Here is a 15410-nt window from a genome sequence, read left to right on the forward strand (position 1 = left end):
CTATGGGTCTCTATGTGAGTCTATGGGCCTCTATGTGAGTCTATGGGCCTCTTTGTTAGTCTATGGGTCTCTATGTGAGACTATGGGTCTCTATCTGAGTCTATGTGTCTCTATGTGAGTCTATGGGTCTCTATGTGAGTCTATGGGTCTCTATGTGAGTATTTGAGTCTCTATGTGAGTCTATGGGTCTCTATGTGAGTCTATGGGGCTCTATGTGAGTAGTTGAGTCTCTATGTGAGTCTATGGGTCTTTATGTGAGTATTTGAGTCTCTATGTGAGTCTATGGGTCTTTATGTGAGTCTATGGGTCTCTATGTGAGTCTATGGGTCTCAATGTGAGTCTATGGGTCTCTATGTGAGTCTATGGGTCTCTACGCTAGTCATTAGTAGCCGGGCTCAGACCAAGAAGTCGCTACACTTGAGAACCCAGTTTCATCGCAGACGGGAAGCCGAAACCTGGTACCCCAGGATCACAGCGGCCGCCGGCTGGACGCCCTCCGAAACTTTCCGAGCCGACCCGGCCGCTCGCCCTACCGGACGCGCGCAGATGACCCAACAGCTGCGTCCTCTTGCCGACGATCATCTCCATGGTGCCCCGGCTCAGGAAGCTACGCTCGCAGAAGGAGCGCTCCGAGCCTCCGGCGCACGCCTTCTGCCACGCCTGGCAGGACGGAGACGCAGACAGCGCAACGGAAATAAACTTTTTAAAGAGGCGGCGGTGACGTGGCCCGGCAGGAGATGCAGCAGAGGTTCACGGTTCGAATCTGGCGGGCCGGCCCTGGTTTTTTTGGTTGCGGGATGTTAACTACCTCGCCTGGTATACGGGATGTCGTGAGTTTTATCCTGACCCCTGATGCCCGCTGCACACGTGGAGTTTGCATATTCTCCCCGTGGTCGCGTGGATGTTTCTCCGTTTTTTGTTCTCTCTCCGCATTCAGAAACGTGCGTTTCAGAAGTATTTGGCTGCGTTAAATTTCCACGCAATAAGCCACTTCATTGGGCTATCGTCTGTCGGCCAGGTCGCTTCTGAAAAAGAGCCACGTAGCTCGATGGCCCTCGCTTGATAAAATAATAAAAAAAATTGACTGCCTTAGAGTGTTCTTCTTTGGTTCTTTCGGTAAAGTCACGTAGAATGAGAATAAAACAATACATTGATAAAAAAAATAACAGGTCCCTGCAGGGTGGGCTGGTAGGACAAGTCTCTGCGCTGTCTATTGCTGATTTTACACCCAACAGCACGAGATTTCACTTCGTTAAAGTATTGAAAGGGGACGGACGGACGGACACATTAATCTATTGCAGGCTGGTACACTCAGTTTACAACTTCGTTCCTACCAGTATAACACAATAATATTCTCACGACGTTTCGGCCATAACACAAGTGGCCACAACACAAGTGGCCGAAACATCGTGAGAATTTTATTGTTATTTTATTTTATCAATTTATTATTTTATTCTCATTCTACGTGGTGACTTTACCGAAAGAACCAAAGAAGATGAATCCTTGCAGTCACGAAAGCTTTAAATAGAAATGCCTTAGAGTGGATGTTACAGATCCTTAAATGCGTCACGCTCCAAAACGTGCCATTTTCAAAATATTACACCACCGCTTGGATCGCACTTTCAGGAGCAAAAAAATCGATGCCCGCTGTAGACGGACGAATTTCCCGCGTGCAGGCCCAGGTGCTGAGCCACCTCGTGGTGCCGCACAGGGGGTGCCCCTTCGTAGCGCGTCCAGGGTGAGGTGTGATGATGCGTGTCGCCTATCGGTTTCAGTTTCATTTATTTGGTGCAGGCAGGCGAGCCCTGTGAGCCGTTCGGCTCTTGAATCGTGGTGCCACGGCAACAAAGCAACAAAACGCGAACGAGAAAAACATCTTAAAGTGACTGCTACGTGTGACTCTGTGACTTTGTGCAAAAACAGAAAATCCAGGAAAAAAACAGCAAAATATTCCAGAAAAAGCACCGTGTAAACCACCAACGCTGTGTGCAAAAATCCCAGTGGGATGCAAGTCAAACAACAACAACAACAACCACAAGACAACTTAGATTTAAGGCCATCAGTCGAACTCCGTACTACAACAAACAAACATGGCCAAAACCAAAAAACGCAGTGGGCTTCGACGACAAATTATATCCAGAAAAATGTATATTTTTTTGGGTTAGATCACGCAAATATAAATGTGTCGTTAAACCCGCCACCGCCCGACACGGCCAATAAGTAAGGTTTGTTTGTGCTTGAATTTTAAATGTGGTGGGTTTACTCTCCCAACACACCGGTGTGCTGAAGACGAAACTCATTCTGTTGATGTGACAAACCTCACAAATTGGCTGCGTCGGGTGGTGGCGATAACCGACAACAAAAAACCTTTATTATGGATGTCGCTTATCACGTGGAAAGCGCTCTCCGAAATGCCACAGTGTAACGGAGTGGCGCTCGATGAAATGCAAATCTCACAGACCGACCGACATGCCAAACACACCCCTCCCTCCCTCCCACCCACCCACGTGACAACTGCAACCTGCGTCAGTCACCCCACCTGGAATGCCCGGAGCAGGGCCATGTGATCGCTGAACGTGAAGGCGGCGAGATTCCTGCGCGAGAAGGCGGCGGCAGCGCGTCTGTGCGCCGGCTGGCCGGGCGGCGCGAAGGGGTCGCGGCAGGCGAGCGAGCAGGCGATGGTGAGCACCGGGTCGAGGCACTTGAGCACGACGCCGTGCAGCACCATCTTGCTCAGGTGAGGCTCCGCGGGCAGGTCCAGCAGGCGATGACCCAGCTCCGTCAGGTCCTCCCGGTCGTCCATCGCGTCGATCGCCTGCGAGCACGAACACGCTCGCGCGTTCCTGGGTTGATGCCTTCGCGTCGTCGTCAGCCACGGCGCTTTGGGGGTCTGGCCCCCGTGACGCTTCACGCGGCCTTAGAGAGCACGCGGACCGGCGCGAGCGCCGCGGTGATGTCGCCGCTGCTCGGCGGCGAACGGCGGTCATCGTCGAGTTTTGATTCCCGCTCGAGGCCAACGCCGCCGACAATTATCTGAACCGATCCTAAAATGGCCTGCCTTTAATGAGTACCACCAGGTGCGGTGTGTGTAAACATTACCACTCGGGGAGACAGAGATGATGGCCGGCTGCGGTGCTGGCAACCCACCCACCCCCGGTGCGTGCGGCGCCGGCCTTCGTGCACGCTTGCTACCGGCACCTTGCCCCCGAAACGTCTGACAAGGCTACGTGGGGGATATTTGTCTCTGTGCCGTGAGCTCGCTTTGCGTTACGAACCCAGCGACCCGGGGTTTTTGTTTTTCTCCTTCGTACGTATATTGTTGCGACTCAATTGGTTTTTGGGTCAGGCCACGTGAATTTCCACGCACGCACACACACACGCACACACACACGCGCGCACACACACACACACGCACACACACACGCGCACACACACGCACACACACATGCGCGCACACACACACGCACACACACACGCACACACGCACGCGCACACACGCGCACGCACACGCACGCACACCACCGCACCGCACCTTGAGGATCTGCAGGGCGTTGCGGACGATGAGATTGGGCGGGGGATCCGGAGCCTTGGCCAGGAACTCGGCGACCGGCATGCAGGCCGGCGCCAGCAGCTTGGTGTGCAGGCACAGTTCCTGCAGCGGCAGCGGCAGCGGCAGAGGTGGTGCAGGTGATCCCCCCCCCCAAAATAAATATCACCGTGATGGCACCCCCCCTCCCGTTGATCCTCTTTTTCTATTCTTTAAAAGCGTTGTAATAATAATAACAACAACAACAGTATCCTATGACGCTACACATTAGTTATTTATGAGGACCGAATCGCTTATTACAGCCACTACCAAGAAAATGAAAACCCGATTACCAAGAAAAAAAATCTCAAATGAATAAACGAATTAATGATTCTCGATTTGAGGCTTTCGTGACTGCAGGAATCCACAGTGTTTGGTTCTTTTGGTAAAACATCACGATGTTTCGATCGCAACACAGCAAGCGAAAAAAAACAATCCAGCAGTGGAACAGCTGAACCAGCGAGAGAGCTGTCACAGCAACAAGAGGCCAGGACCCTGGACCAGCCTTCCAGCCCTTTTGAGGGCTAAGGCTCGCCATACCCGGCGGTCAGGACCCACCGGGGCCAGCGGTGGGTCAGATAGCCTCCCCTAGGTCCAAGCCGGAGGACTCTAGGCTAGGATAGCGGTAGACGTGTGAGTCCCGCCAAGTCCGGAGGCTGTACCTCCTTAGGTATCAAGGAGGTTAGCGGTAGACGTGCAAGTCCCGCCAAGCTAGGAGGTTAGCGGTAGACGTGCGAGTCCCGCCAAGCTAGGAGGCTGTACCTCCCTAGGGTATCGGGTGAGGGGACAGAATATCCCTCTGTGTGTGTTAAGGATTGTGTAAGGAACAGTTACAATAAACAGAGTGTGCCTCCTGAGAAGTTTACTCGTCTTTACAACACTACATATTTGCGGTCTACACCACGGAGCCGCCGTTGACCCTGGCTATTGACCGAGCAACGCAACAGGTTCCTACCAGCTCCCTCCGCAGGAGAATGTTTTATATTCTGGAAAAATCTATTCCGGCAAAATTGCCCGATGATGCGGGGACGTAATTGCCGGCAAAACGTTGTACTGCTGAAATCGTAATTGTTGCGGATTCACTCTCCAACACTGCCGGTGGTGCCGAAGTAGTAAACTGATTGGCGCGTTTTGTTGACGTGACAAAACCTTGCTGGCTGGAGGGGTTGTACGACAACGCGTCGCTGTTGTGCTCACGTGTCGACCTGAACCATTCATGATGGATCATCACCCACCGTACACAACGCAAGCCGTTTCCTACACTCACGTCACACGCGTCACAAGACGTGGCGCATTCCGGGGCACTCTTGGTCAGGGGCTATGATGCTGCTGATGACGATGATGAAGTTGGCGACGATGAAGTTGGCGATGATGATAAATATTGGCGATGATGAAGATGGCGATGATTATAAATATTGGCGATGATGAAGATGGCGATGATGATAAATATTGGCGATTATGAAGATGGCGATGATGATAAATATTGGCGATGATGAAGATGGCGATGATGATAATAAATATTGGCGATGATGAAGATGGCGATGATGATAAATATTGGCGATGATGATAAATATTGGCGATGATGATAAATATTGGCGATGATGATAAATATTGGCGATGATGAAGATGGCGATGATAAATATTGGCGATGATGAAGATGGCGATGATAAATATTGCCGATGATGAAGATGGCGATGATGATAAATATTGGCGATGATGAAGATGGCGATGATGATAATAAATATTGACGATGATGAATATTGACGATGATGAACGTCTATCCCTGGGATACTGAAGAGAGGCACAGTGAGCCAGAGCGTCACACCGCTGACGGTGTCCACCGGCCGTGGCTTCGTGAGGATCGTCGAAAAATCTCTTCAGAACGGGGGCCAACGTCAGCCTGAAGGCCCTCGACGGCACGCGACGGCGCCCCCCTCACCCCCCCTCCCCGGGGGTGTTCGCTGTGAGCGCTGCGAGCGCTTCGTATTCATCAGTTGCGCCGGGCGAGTATTTGTTGGTGGTCTGCGACTCGCCGCGCCGTCTGGAACGCGCTCTTACCCTCGCGCGCCTTCTGGCTGCCCGTTGGCCCGCGTCGTCCGTACCTGCAGCGGCTCTCGAAGCAGCTCGGGGGCCTGGAACTCCGGCATGTTCCGGAAGCGCACCTTGCTGAACAGGTGGAAGCAGATGCCGGGGCGACACCTCCCAGCCCTGCCCCGACACAAAAAACGCAAAGAAGACGAGAGAGAGAGAGAGAATTCCCCCCGCGTGTGTGTTTATATCCCAGGCACTCGTTGTCGTTTCTTCCACAAATCGCGCCGTGGACGCGTCCCACGGGACCGGTGCCTCCGTCTCTGTCGACGCCGCCGTGTCCCACCGCTCGCGAGCGCAGCAGGTCACGCCAACACGAAGATTCCCCAACTGAGTCGCAAAGCACGGCGATGAAAAACCCCAGGTCGCTCGGTTCGTGGCGTGTCGTGTCCTCGTGACAGAAATGTAAACATCCTGCCCCCCCCCGTACGGCCTTTAACAGACCGCGGGAACAAGCGCCGCTAGCGGGCACCTACGAAGGGCCCGGCATTGCGGCTCAGGGGGAGGCGGGTGGCCGACGCCACGCCCGGCGCAGGAACGGTTTAGATGACCGTCGCCGCGGTTGACCGCGAGCGGGAATCGAACCAGGGTGGCCGGGTTCGTAGCGCAGCGTAGTGCTAAACCCCGACACTACGATGCATTCACTCACTCACTCACCCACTCACCTCACTAACAACGCTCACCCACTTTGCTTCTCCCCTTGCACTTTTTCGCTACAGAATTCACGCTCCCATCATCTCTTTTGCCCCGACGCGCTTACAGCCGGGGAACTATGCAAACGGTCGTGTTGGGAGCTACCGACAGCCCACTCGGTGACGAGTCACCTTGTACCAGATGAGATGACGTCGAGAGACGATGCATTTATGTACGTGTGTATAGTTGACATTCTCTCGCTAATCGGAGGTGCCAACAGTGTTGATGCACGCCCGTGAAAACCCATACCTGCCGCTCCTCTGGAGGCTGCTGGCCTGGGAAATCCAGACCGTCTTGAGCATGGTGGCCGAGGCGAGCGCGTCGTACGATTTCTGCAGGGCAGGACGGACGCACGGTCACCCAACCAGCGGCAAAACATTACCACCCCCGCTTATCTCTCCGAAAATTATAGCCATCATTTATTATTTTGCTTGTTCACCCGGGGGGGAATCGCCACCCAGTCTCAAAAAACTCTTTGTCTCAGGAGGGTCCTGCTAAGTATTCGCAATAGGGGGGGGTGGGGGGGGGGGTGGGACGATATTGCTACCCCAATTTGAGTAGTTTAACACGTGGGCTTTCGCGACCAATATTATTTCCTTGTTATATCGGAAAAAATCAGACTTCCTACCAGACAGTCTCGTCCCCTTCACCTGATGAAGGCCGCTTGTGTTGTGGCCGAAACGTCGTGTTAGAATATTATTATTGTGTTATTTTATTTTATCAATTTATTATTTTATTCTCATTTTACGTGGTGGTGACTTTACCGAAAGAACCAAAGAAGATGAATCATTGCAGTCACGAAAGCTTTAAATCGAAATTTAAATCCAAAAAACCTTATTATGAACCCAATTGAGTAATAATCTGCACTGGCTGGGAGGAGGAGGAGGGGGGGGGTGATATTAAAAAAATGGCCGGTGAAGCCGGTACACAATGGCCTACTCATCTCGAATGACGTCACGGGGTCTTTAACATTCCACCGAAGCAGACGCACGCGCAGTGGAAACGTATCGGATCGTTAAAACATTCGCGGCGATAGCCAGGGTGGCGCCTGCCAGATTCGAACCGTGAACCTCTTGCTGCTAGCGGCGAATGGGCTAGCCGGCGCACGGCAGCGTGACCGCCCCCCAAGTGAAAAAAAATTGTCTTCCACGAAACCGGTCCCTGGTGCCAAAAATGTTGAGGCTGCTGCTGTACAAGATGCAGCAGCAGCAGCAGCAGACACTCAGCATGAACAGAATATTATAAATACATTTTTTAAAATAATTAGCTAAATGAACAAAAAATGTAATAAGCGGAAGCGTATAAATAGGTCTTGAGGGGCATCTAAAAAAATGTACACAGATTCAGGGATCCCTGATATCTCGAGGAAGAGCGTTCCGTCGCTGATGCGCGCGTGTGTGCGCGTGTGTGTGCGTGCACGCGCTCTCTGCACGCGTGTGTCAGCACCTCCTTCACTTTCCCCGAGTCGATCACGAACACCACGTCGTTCAACGCGATGCCGCCCTCCGCTATATTCGTCGACAGGATCTTGCGACGGGGTTTGGGGGTTAAAACAGAAAATGAAAAGGGACGGAGCGAGCTGTGACCGCCTCCAGCCCGCACGCACACACACATACACACAACAACAACAACCGCCATTCGCCACTAAGTGGCGGTGACGTCACCACGACGCTTGTGCCAGGCTATGTGCACCCTGAGGCCACGTGAAGTGTCGAACGCCCGCTGGCAGGAGGTCACGGGGCAGGCCCAGGTGCCACGGGTCGACTGACTGAGATGACTGGCTGATGCACCACCTGTGCCCCCTACTGTGCCAACCTGCTGTGCTTTAGCCACCCGGCGCTCCGCTCGCTGTTGTGAGCGTCGCTCCTCCGCCCTCCGTTGTTGTTGGAGGGCGACTGCCTCCAACTGCCCAGTAGCATCCTTCACGAGCCTCCTCCACAGAGGCCGATCTTGACACCGCTGGTACCAGTCATCGGCAAGTCCACTCAGCTCCACGTCCTCCTGTACCACATCACTCCATCTCTTCTCTAGCCCGTGCCGCGCCCGCTCAGCCCCCTCAATCCGGCCAAACAAAAGCTGTTTCGGCATGCGGTGGCTGGGCATGCGGGCTACATGACCCAGCCATCGCAGCCTTGCCTGCCGGAGGAGCTCACCGATGGGACCCTGCCCAGATCTTTCAAGGATTTGTGAGCTCCTCACACAATCCAGTCTGGTTAAACCCAGGATGGATCGTAGGCAGGCCAGCCTAAATGTTTCTAACCGGCGAAGATGTTCCATTAGGGGGGTCCACGTTTCGCAAGCATAGAGAAGGGAGGGAATGACCGTGGCCGAGAAGACCTGAAGCTTAGTGCGGAGCGACAGACCAGGTAGCTTCCACACAGCGTTACGCAACCGATGAAAAGATATTGCCGCTCGACTGATTCGGAGTGAGACCTCTGCTGTTAAACTGGAGCCAGTCATAAGCACACTGCCCAGGTATGGGAAACTCTCCACTCTCTCCACAACTGCCCCATCACCGATTGGGAGTTGTGGTGGTGGAGTGTCCGATGGTACAAAATACCCAGGCAGGTGCTTAGTTTTGGTGGGGCTGATGGTAAGGCCCCACCTCTTAGTGGCATGCTCCAGTCTCAGCAGCAGCGTCTCCAACTCCTCCTCTGACTGAGCAGCTATTACCAAGTCATCAGCATACATAACGTGGTTGAGCAATAGGGAGCCATCCCTTGACCGCACCCGGGCATCGATTAGCCTCCCATTATATCTGTACCATATGGAGATTCCCCCGGTACAGCTATTGAAGGCTTCACGAACTACGTGGTCAAAATAGATGTTAAATAATGTGGGAGCCAAAGGACATCCCTGTCGCACCCCAAGGTGTACAGGGAATGGCTCTGACTCCCGGCCACGTAGTTTTACCCGGGCCCGCTCACCATCATGAAGGTCCTTAATGATCGTGAGCAGAGGGTCAGGTACTCCAAAAGCACGAAGAACGACCCAGAGCCCAGGCCTACTGATGGTATCATAGGCCTTGACCAGGTCAATAAAGCAGACACATACACACACACATACACACATACACACACATACACACACATACACACACACATACACACACACACACGCACATACACACATACACACATACACACACATACACACATACACACACGCACACACACACACATACATACACACACATACACACACATACACACACACACATACACACACACATACACACGCACACGCACAAACACACACACACGCACACACACGCACACACACACACACGCACACACACGCACACGTTCATCACCGTGAAAACAATCTTCTAAATCTAGACAGGATCGCCGCACCGCCGAACAAAATGGTCCCGTGGTTCAGTTTGCAAGCACGAGTTCACGTTTCGAAGTCGATGTTAGAAACATTTATGTTTCACGGAATGCGGTTCGTAAGTGCGGGTGTTCGTAAGTGCGGATATTCGTCAATGTGGGGTGTTCCTAAGTGCGGATGTTTGTAGGTCGAGGACCGCCCGTAATGAAAAACTATCATTTTAACCAAACTGTTGTTATACACAGTATCTGTTGTTTTAAATCTAAATTTAATTCTCGTTTTTTTTTTTACAAACGCATGTTGTCCAATTAGTGCGGTTGCTACGTATGGCGTGAAAGAAGTTCAACATCCATGACACCTACATTTTGATTTAAAGCTTCCGTGACTGCAGGGATTCATATTCTTGGTTCTTTCGGTAAAGTAATGTAGAAGGGAAACAATTGAATAATAAAAATATAAAACGATAAAATTCTCACGACGTTTCGACTGCAACACAAGCAATCATCATCAGGTGTGAAAACCACAACAAGAAAATTTGAAAAAAGTGGCGTATTTTTTAACGTTAGCACCACGGAGAGCGATTTGACAAGTTTCTTCAGATGGACGAGTCCATCTATGTTCGGAAAAGAGGAGGGGAGATGAAAAATAATGGATGCGGTCTAACACCTGCTTAAGAAGTCAGGAGTCAGGTGACTCGGTTATTCTGACGAAGACTTCATGGATTTGCACGTACAGGGCATTGCTTAGAAGCCTCAGCAACTCACAGCGGCCGACATCGCATTTCATCTCAATCGTTCCAAAGTCCTGCTGAGATGTAGCCAAGGGACCCCCCCCCCGGTGGCAGCTGTCCACTTGTGGCTCAAGGTGTACGCTGGGGCGTACCGAAAAACGGAAATTTGTCTATACAAGTTAAGCGGCGATGTTGCTTCGCGTTCTTCATTCCAAAATTAAGCAGTCTGTGAGTTAATGAATCTACCCCAACTGCACGCACGCAAATAAAACAAATCAGTTCAACAAACTTTGAACAGACTTTGAACATTCGAGCTCAATGTGTTATTATTATTATTTACGCTGCTTTACCCTGGAAAGGCCTCGCTGGCTTTCTCCACTGTCGTTCGTGAGCGTTTCTGCAGTAGGGGCGCGATGTCGCCGCCGCCGCTGTGCGCAATTCCAACTGAATCGTTCGCAAGGTTAATTTTTGTTGCAAGCGTTTGGATGTTTGCCCAATACCGGTAACACGGTGTGCAGGTTATCGATTCTAGATTTAAAGCTTTCGTGACTGCAAGGATCCATACTCTTTGGTTCTATTCGGTAAAGTCGCGTTAAAAAACAACAACAAAAAATTAAAATAAAAATTCACGACGTTTCGGGCCACAACACAAGTGGCCCTCATCAGGTGAAGGGAGCAGACTGTCTAGAGGACACCGCTGACCTCTAGACAGTCTGCTCCCTTCACCTGATGAAGGCCACTTGTGTTGTGGGCCGAAACGTCGTGAATTTTTTATTATTTTTTGTTGTTGTTTTTTTTAACGTGGCTTTACCGAATAGAACCAAAGAGTTTGGTGTGCAAGTTTTTTTGTTGTTTTTGCTACGGGAGAAAAGCCTCCGACAACCCGGAGGAAACCCAATGCACGACGGGGGGTTGAGTCGGGAGTCGAACCCAGGCTCTTCTCGCTGTGAGGCACGCGCGTTACCGCCGTCCTGCTCCCACCCCGGTGGACCAACATGGGAGCGACCAAGGCTAGAAGAGGAGACAACATTATAAAATACGCACAATTTTGCGGGTTCCCGGCGGCACGCTCCTGAGAACTCTCCTCTGGTCACACGTCTGCATGTTGGAGTGGAGGGTGAACACGTGGTACCTGCCACAACAAGCGACAGAGCTCTTTAGCGCCGACCGGCGGCCGACGAGTAGCGGCTCAAGCGGGGCGGGCCGCTGGATTCCCAAAACGTGAACCTCTGCAAACGAGCGGTGAGCTGCTGGGCGACGTCTAAACTAAACTATTTTTTTTATTTCACCAGGCAAGGCCCACTGAGCTTATGCAGCTCTTACTTAAAAGCAAAGGGCAGCTCGGCAAAGTGGCTTATCGCGCGGGAACACGCTGCGGCCAAATGCTCCGAACGCGTGACGGTGATTTTAAACGCGGAGGGAAAAACCGGAGGACCCCGGAGAAAATTCCACGCGACCACGCGGAAGAAAGAGACACACGCAGACTCCAAATACGCAGCAGGGGTCACAAGGTCGGCATCGAACCCACGACCTCCTGCATTCACGAGGCCAGGGAGGTGAACGTCGCACCCTCCTACCCGCTCCGTCTTATTTCGTAATACGCGCAATTTGCAAATGCAAGAAGCCGGGTCAAGGCAGCGAATCAAGTGAACAATTTACCCCTTTCAGTGGGGACCAGTCTGGTTTGGGGCAGCGGGACTGCTCCCCAACTTTCTACCCTCTTGCTTTTCACAACCGGTTTAGTTGACGTTGACGGTGTGTACTACGCGCGTCGCAGTGAGACGCGACGGGCCCCGTCCTTTGCCTCGATGATAAAAAAAAAATGTCCACGAGCAATCTGACCAATGGGACGCAACTAGGAGCGTTCTCGAGCAGAGTTCTTCGGTAAAATATCACGGACGGAGCTGAACGGAAGAAGGGTCTCGCGGTCGCCGAGAGAGTTGAGAGAAATGTTTCCGCGTGCGAGGTGGCAACCTTCACAAGGCGCTCACAGTCAGAAAACGACGATGATGACGATCGCCGTTGTCAAGGGCCCCTCGTACGCACGGTACGAGCGCCAATGGCCATGCGTGCAGGCGGGCGGCTAACAGGGCCAAAAAACGCCGCCGAGCTGTATGTAGGACACGAGCCCGTACCTCCTCCCAGACGCGTACGCACGCACGTCCGCAGCGGCAGGCCACCCATCAGAGTCGGGAAGGTGGGTAAAGCGTACTCACTTGTGGCTCTGCCACGCAAATCTTTTGTCGTCCCAGAGAATGAGGTCCCGCAGCGCGATGATCTCATCGTAGCCCGGCAGAAAAATCAGCACAGCTCCTGAACAACAGCAGCACCAGCAGCACCAACAACAAACATCAGCAAAGAGCTCAACGGTATTTGTTTAAAGCTCTATCAGCTGAGGTTGAAAGAGTCAATGCACAAGTTCTCTCTGTCTGTCTGTCATTTGAAGGCGTGATTACTCTTGAAAAGTCTATTCAGTACGTGGCCATCAAACATGAAATAGGCGACGTTTCGGGCAACAGCTCTTCTTCATAACACGTGAACATGAATTGATCCAAGTGCTGGCTTGGATCCGCCGCTGCCTGGGGAACCACAGCACTTCCTTTCTCCAGCTATACAGCAGAGATGTTCTCCAACTGCATGCCGGTGTTATGATGATTATTTGTAGACTTTAAAAACACCCTTGCAAATTGCTTCTCTGGGATTATACAAAGCGGTGATCATTGCCTCTTGTTGGCCAGACTAATGCCCCGCTTACAGGCCAGGTGCCGTGTCACCTCGTGGCGCACAGGGACAGCTGCCACTGGTGGGGGGGGGGGTTGCCCTTTCAAAAGTCTTGTTGAGATGTCACCAGTGAAAAGCGCAAATCGCTCCGAGACGCTCGCAGCGTGATGGAGGGCAGTTGTGTCAACAGCAAATCATTCCCATCATAATAATAACGATCACCGCCACCACCATCATCATCATCATCGCCGCCGCCATCATCATCATCACCACTGTCACCACCGTCACCATCACCACCATCATCACCACCACCATCATCACCACCACCATCACCACCACCATCATCACCACCACCACCATCATCACCACCATCACCACCACCATCATCACCATCACCATCACCACCATCATCACCACCACCATCACCACCACCATCATCACCACCACCACCACCACCATCATCACCATCACCATCACCACAGTCACCACCGTCACCACCACCACCATCACCACCACCATCACCACCACCATCACCACCACCACCATCACCACCACCATCATCACCACCACCATCACCATCGCCGCCGTCGTCCGGCCGGGGCGCGGTGGATGGCACCCACCATCGCTGGGGCTCTGGCAGATCTGGTTGAGGAGGTGCAGGATGAGATCGAGGTCCACCTTGTCGTCGTCGTCCAAGGTGTGGTGGTAGACGCCGAGCAGCTCACGGCACTCGGGGCTAAGCTCGGTGCTGGCGTTCGCCAGCTTGCTCTGGTCAGGCCCGGGCTCGCCTACCGAAGCCCTGGGAGACCGGGCGAGAAAAAACAGGGTGGTGAATTCAACTAAAAGTATTTTTTGTATTTTACCAGGCAAGGCCCACTGAGCTACATTGCTCTTTTTCGATAGCGACCCGGCCACAAATGATAGCTCAACGAAGCGGCTTATCACATGGAAATGTACAGCAGACGAACACTCTAACACGCGTGCTTCTAAAAATGTGGAGGGAAACACCGAAGGACCCGGAGAAAAATCCAGGTGACCACGGGGAGAGCATATACAGCAGGTGTCAGGGTCAGGATTGAATCCACGACCTCCTGTATATCAGGCGAGGTAGTTAACATCTCCTAGCCACCGTGGCGCCTCACACTGCTGGGTGGACAGAGGCAGTGAAAGAGGTTTAAGAGCGTTGGCCACATATTAATAATAAGCCATGATCGATCTACAGCTGGATCAGGGACATCCCAAGCTGTCACCATCCCTCATGGTCCTGCAATGCAAGAATCTATCCAGGCACCTGCAAATTACTGATTTAATCTCCACGGTGAATGTGTGTCTTGGCCGGTCGTGTTCTCATCTTCATCCTGCCGAAGCCCACTCATTAAAAAAGTAGTCAAATCACGTCTCAAACTCGTGTAAACCTTTTTAACGATAAAAACTATTTCTAACATTGATTTTCAGTGCCGGACGGAACATCTGACATGGCGACAGTGTGGTGAAAATTAGCCCTTGTGCAAGTGCCAGGTAAATCCCGACCGTGACGCGTTGTATATTTGGAGTCTACACGTTCTCCCCGTGGTCGCGTGGATTTGTCTCCGGGGTAAAATGTTGCATCGTGAGGTTGTGAGAGACTTGTCTTCGGGGTAGAATGTTGCATCGTGAGGTTATGAGAGATTTGTCTCCGGGGTAAAATGTTGCATCGTGAGGTTGTGAGAGACTTGTCTCCGCGGTAGAATGTTGCATCGTGAGGTTGTGAGAGACTTGTCTCAGGGGTAAAATGTTGCATCGTGAGGTTGTGAGAGACTTGTCTCAGGGGTAGAATGTTGCATCGTGAGGTTGTGAGAGACTTGTCTCTGTGGTAGATTGTTGCATCGTGAGGTTGTGAGAGACTTGTCTCAGGGGTAGATTGTTGCATCATGACGTTGTGAAAGACTTGTCTCTGGGGTAGAATGTTGCATCGTGAGGTTGTGAGAGACTTGTCTCTGGGGTAGATTGTTGCATCGTGAGGTTGTGAGACACTTGTGTCCGGGGTAGATTGTTGCATCGTGAGGTTGTGAGAGACTTGTCTCTGGGGTAGATTGTTGCATCGAGAGGTTGTGAGAGACTTGTCTCTGGGGTAGAATGTTGCATCGTGAGGTTGTGAGAAACTTGTCTCTGGGGTAGATTGTTGCATCGTGAGGTTGTGAGAGACTTGTCTCCGGGGTTAGATTGTTGCATCGTGAGGTTCTGAGAGACTTGTCTCTGGGGTAGATTATTGCATCGTGAGGT

The 15410-nt window shown here is 52.0% G+C and overlaps 1 protein-coding gene across 1 annotated transcript in view; it reads right to left on the reverse strand.

The window, feature by feature from the left end:
* The window catches only part of LOC142910376 (3'-5' RNA helicase YTHDC2-like), a 52144-nt gene that overhangs the window by 13918 nt on the left and 22816 nt on the right, over positions 1 to 15410 (reverse strand). The window contains exons 12-20 of the mRNA XM_076059985.1: positions 13769 to 13947; positions 12644 to 12740; positions 11472 to 11559; positions 7814 to 7894; positions 6617 to 6699; positions 5689 to 5794; positions 3533 to 3652; positions 2540 to 2815; positions 534 to 660 (exon numbers count right to left, since the gene is read on the reverse strand). Coding sequence (XP_075916100.1) covers positions 534 to 660; positions 2540 to 2815; positions 3533 to 3652; positions 5689 to 5794; positions 6617 to 6699; positions 7814 to 7894; positions 11472 to 11559; positions 12644 to 12740; positions 13769 to 13947 — 1157 coding nt within the window. The remainder of the gene's footprint in view (positions 1 to 533; positions 661 to 2539; positions 2816 to 3532; positions 3653 to 5688; positions 5795 to 6616; positions 6700 to 7813; positions 7895 to 11471; positions 11560 to 12643; positions 12741 to 13768; positions 13948 to 15410) is intronic.

Source organism: Petromyzon marinus, unplaced genomic scaffold (genome assembly GCF_048934315.1).
Source record: "Petromyzon marinus isolate PM22_M1 ecotype Great Lakes invasive population unplaced genomic scaffold, UKy_Petmar_22M1.pri1.0 PM_G_Scaffold_141, whole genome shotgun sequence".
In the NCBI taxonomy this organism is placed as follows: Eukaryota; Metazoa; Chordata; class Hyperoartia; order Petromyzontiformes; family Petromyzontidae; genus Petromyzon; species Petromyzon marinus.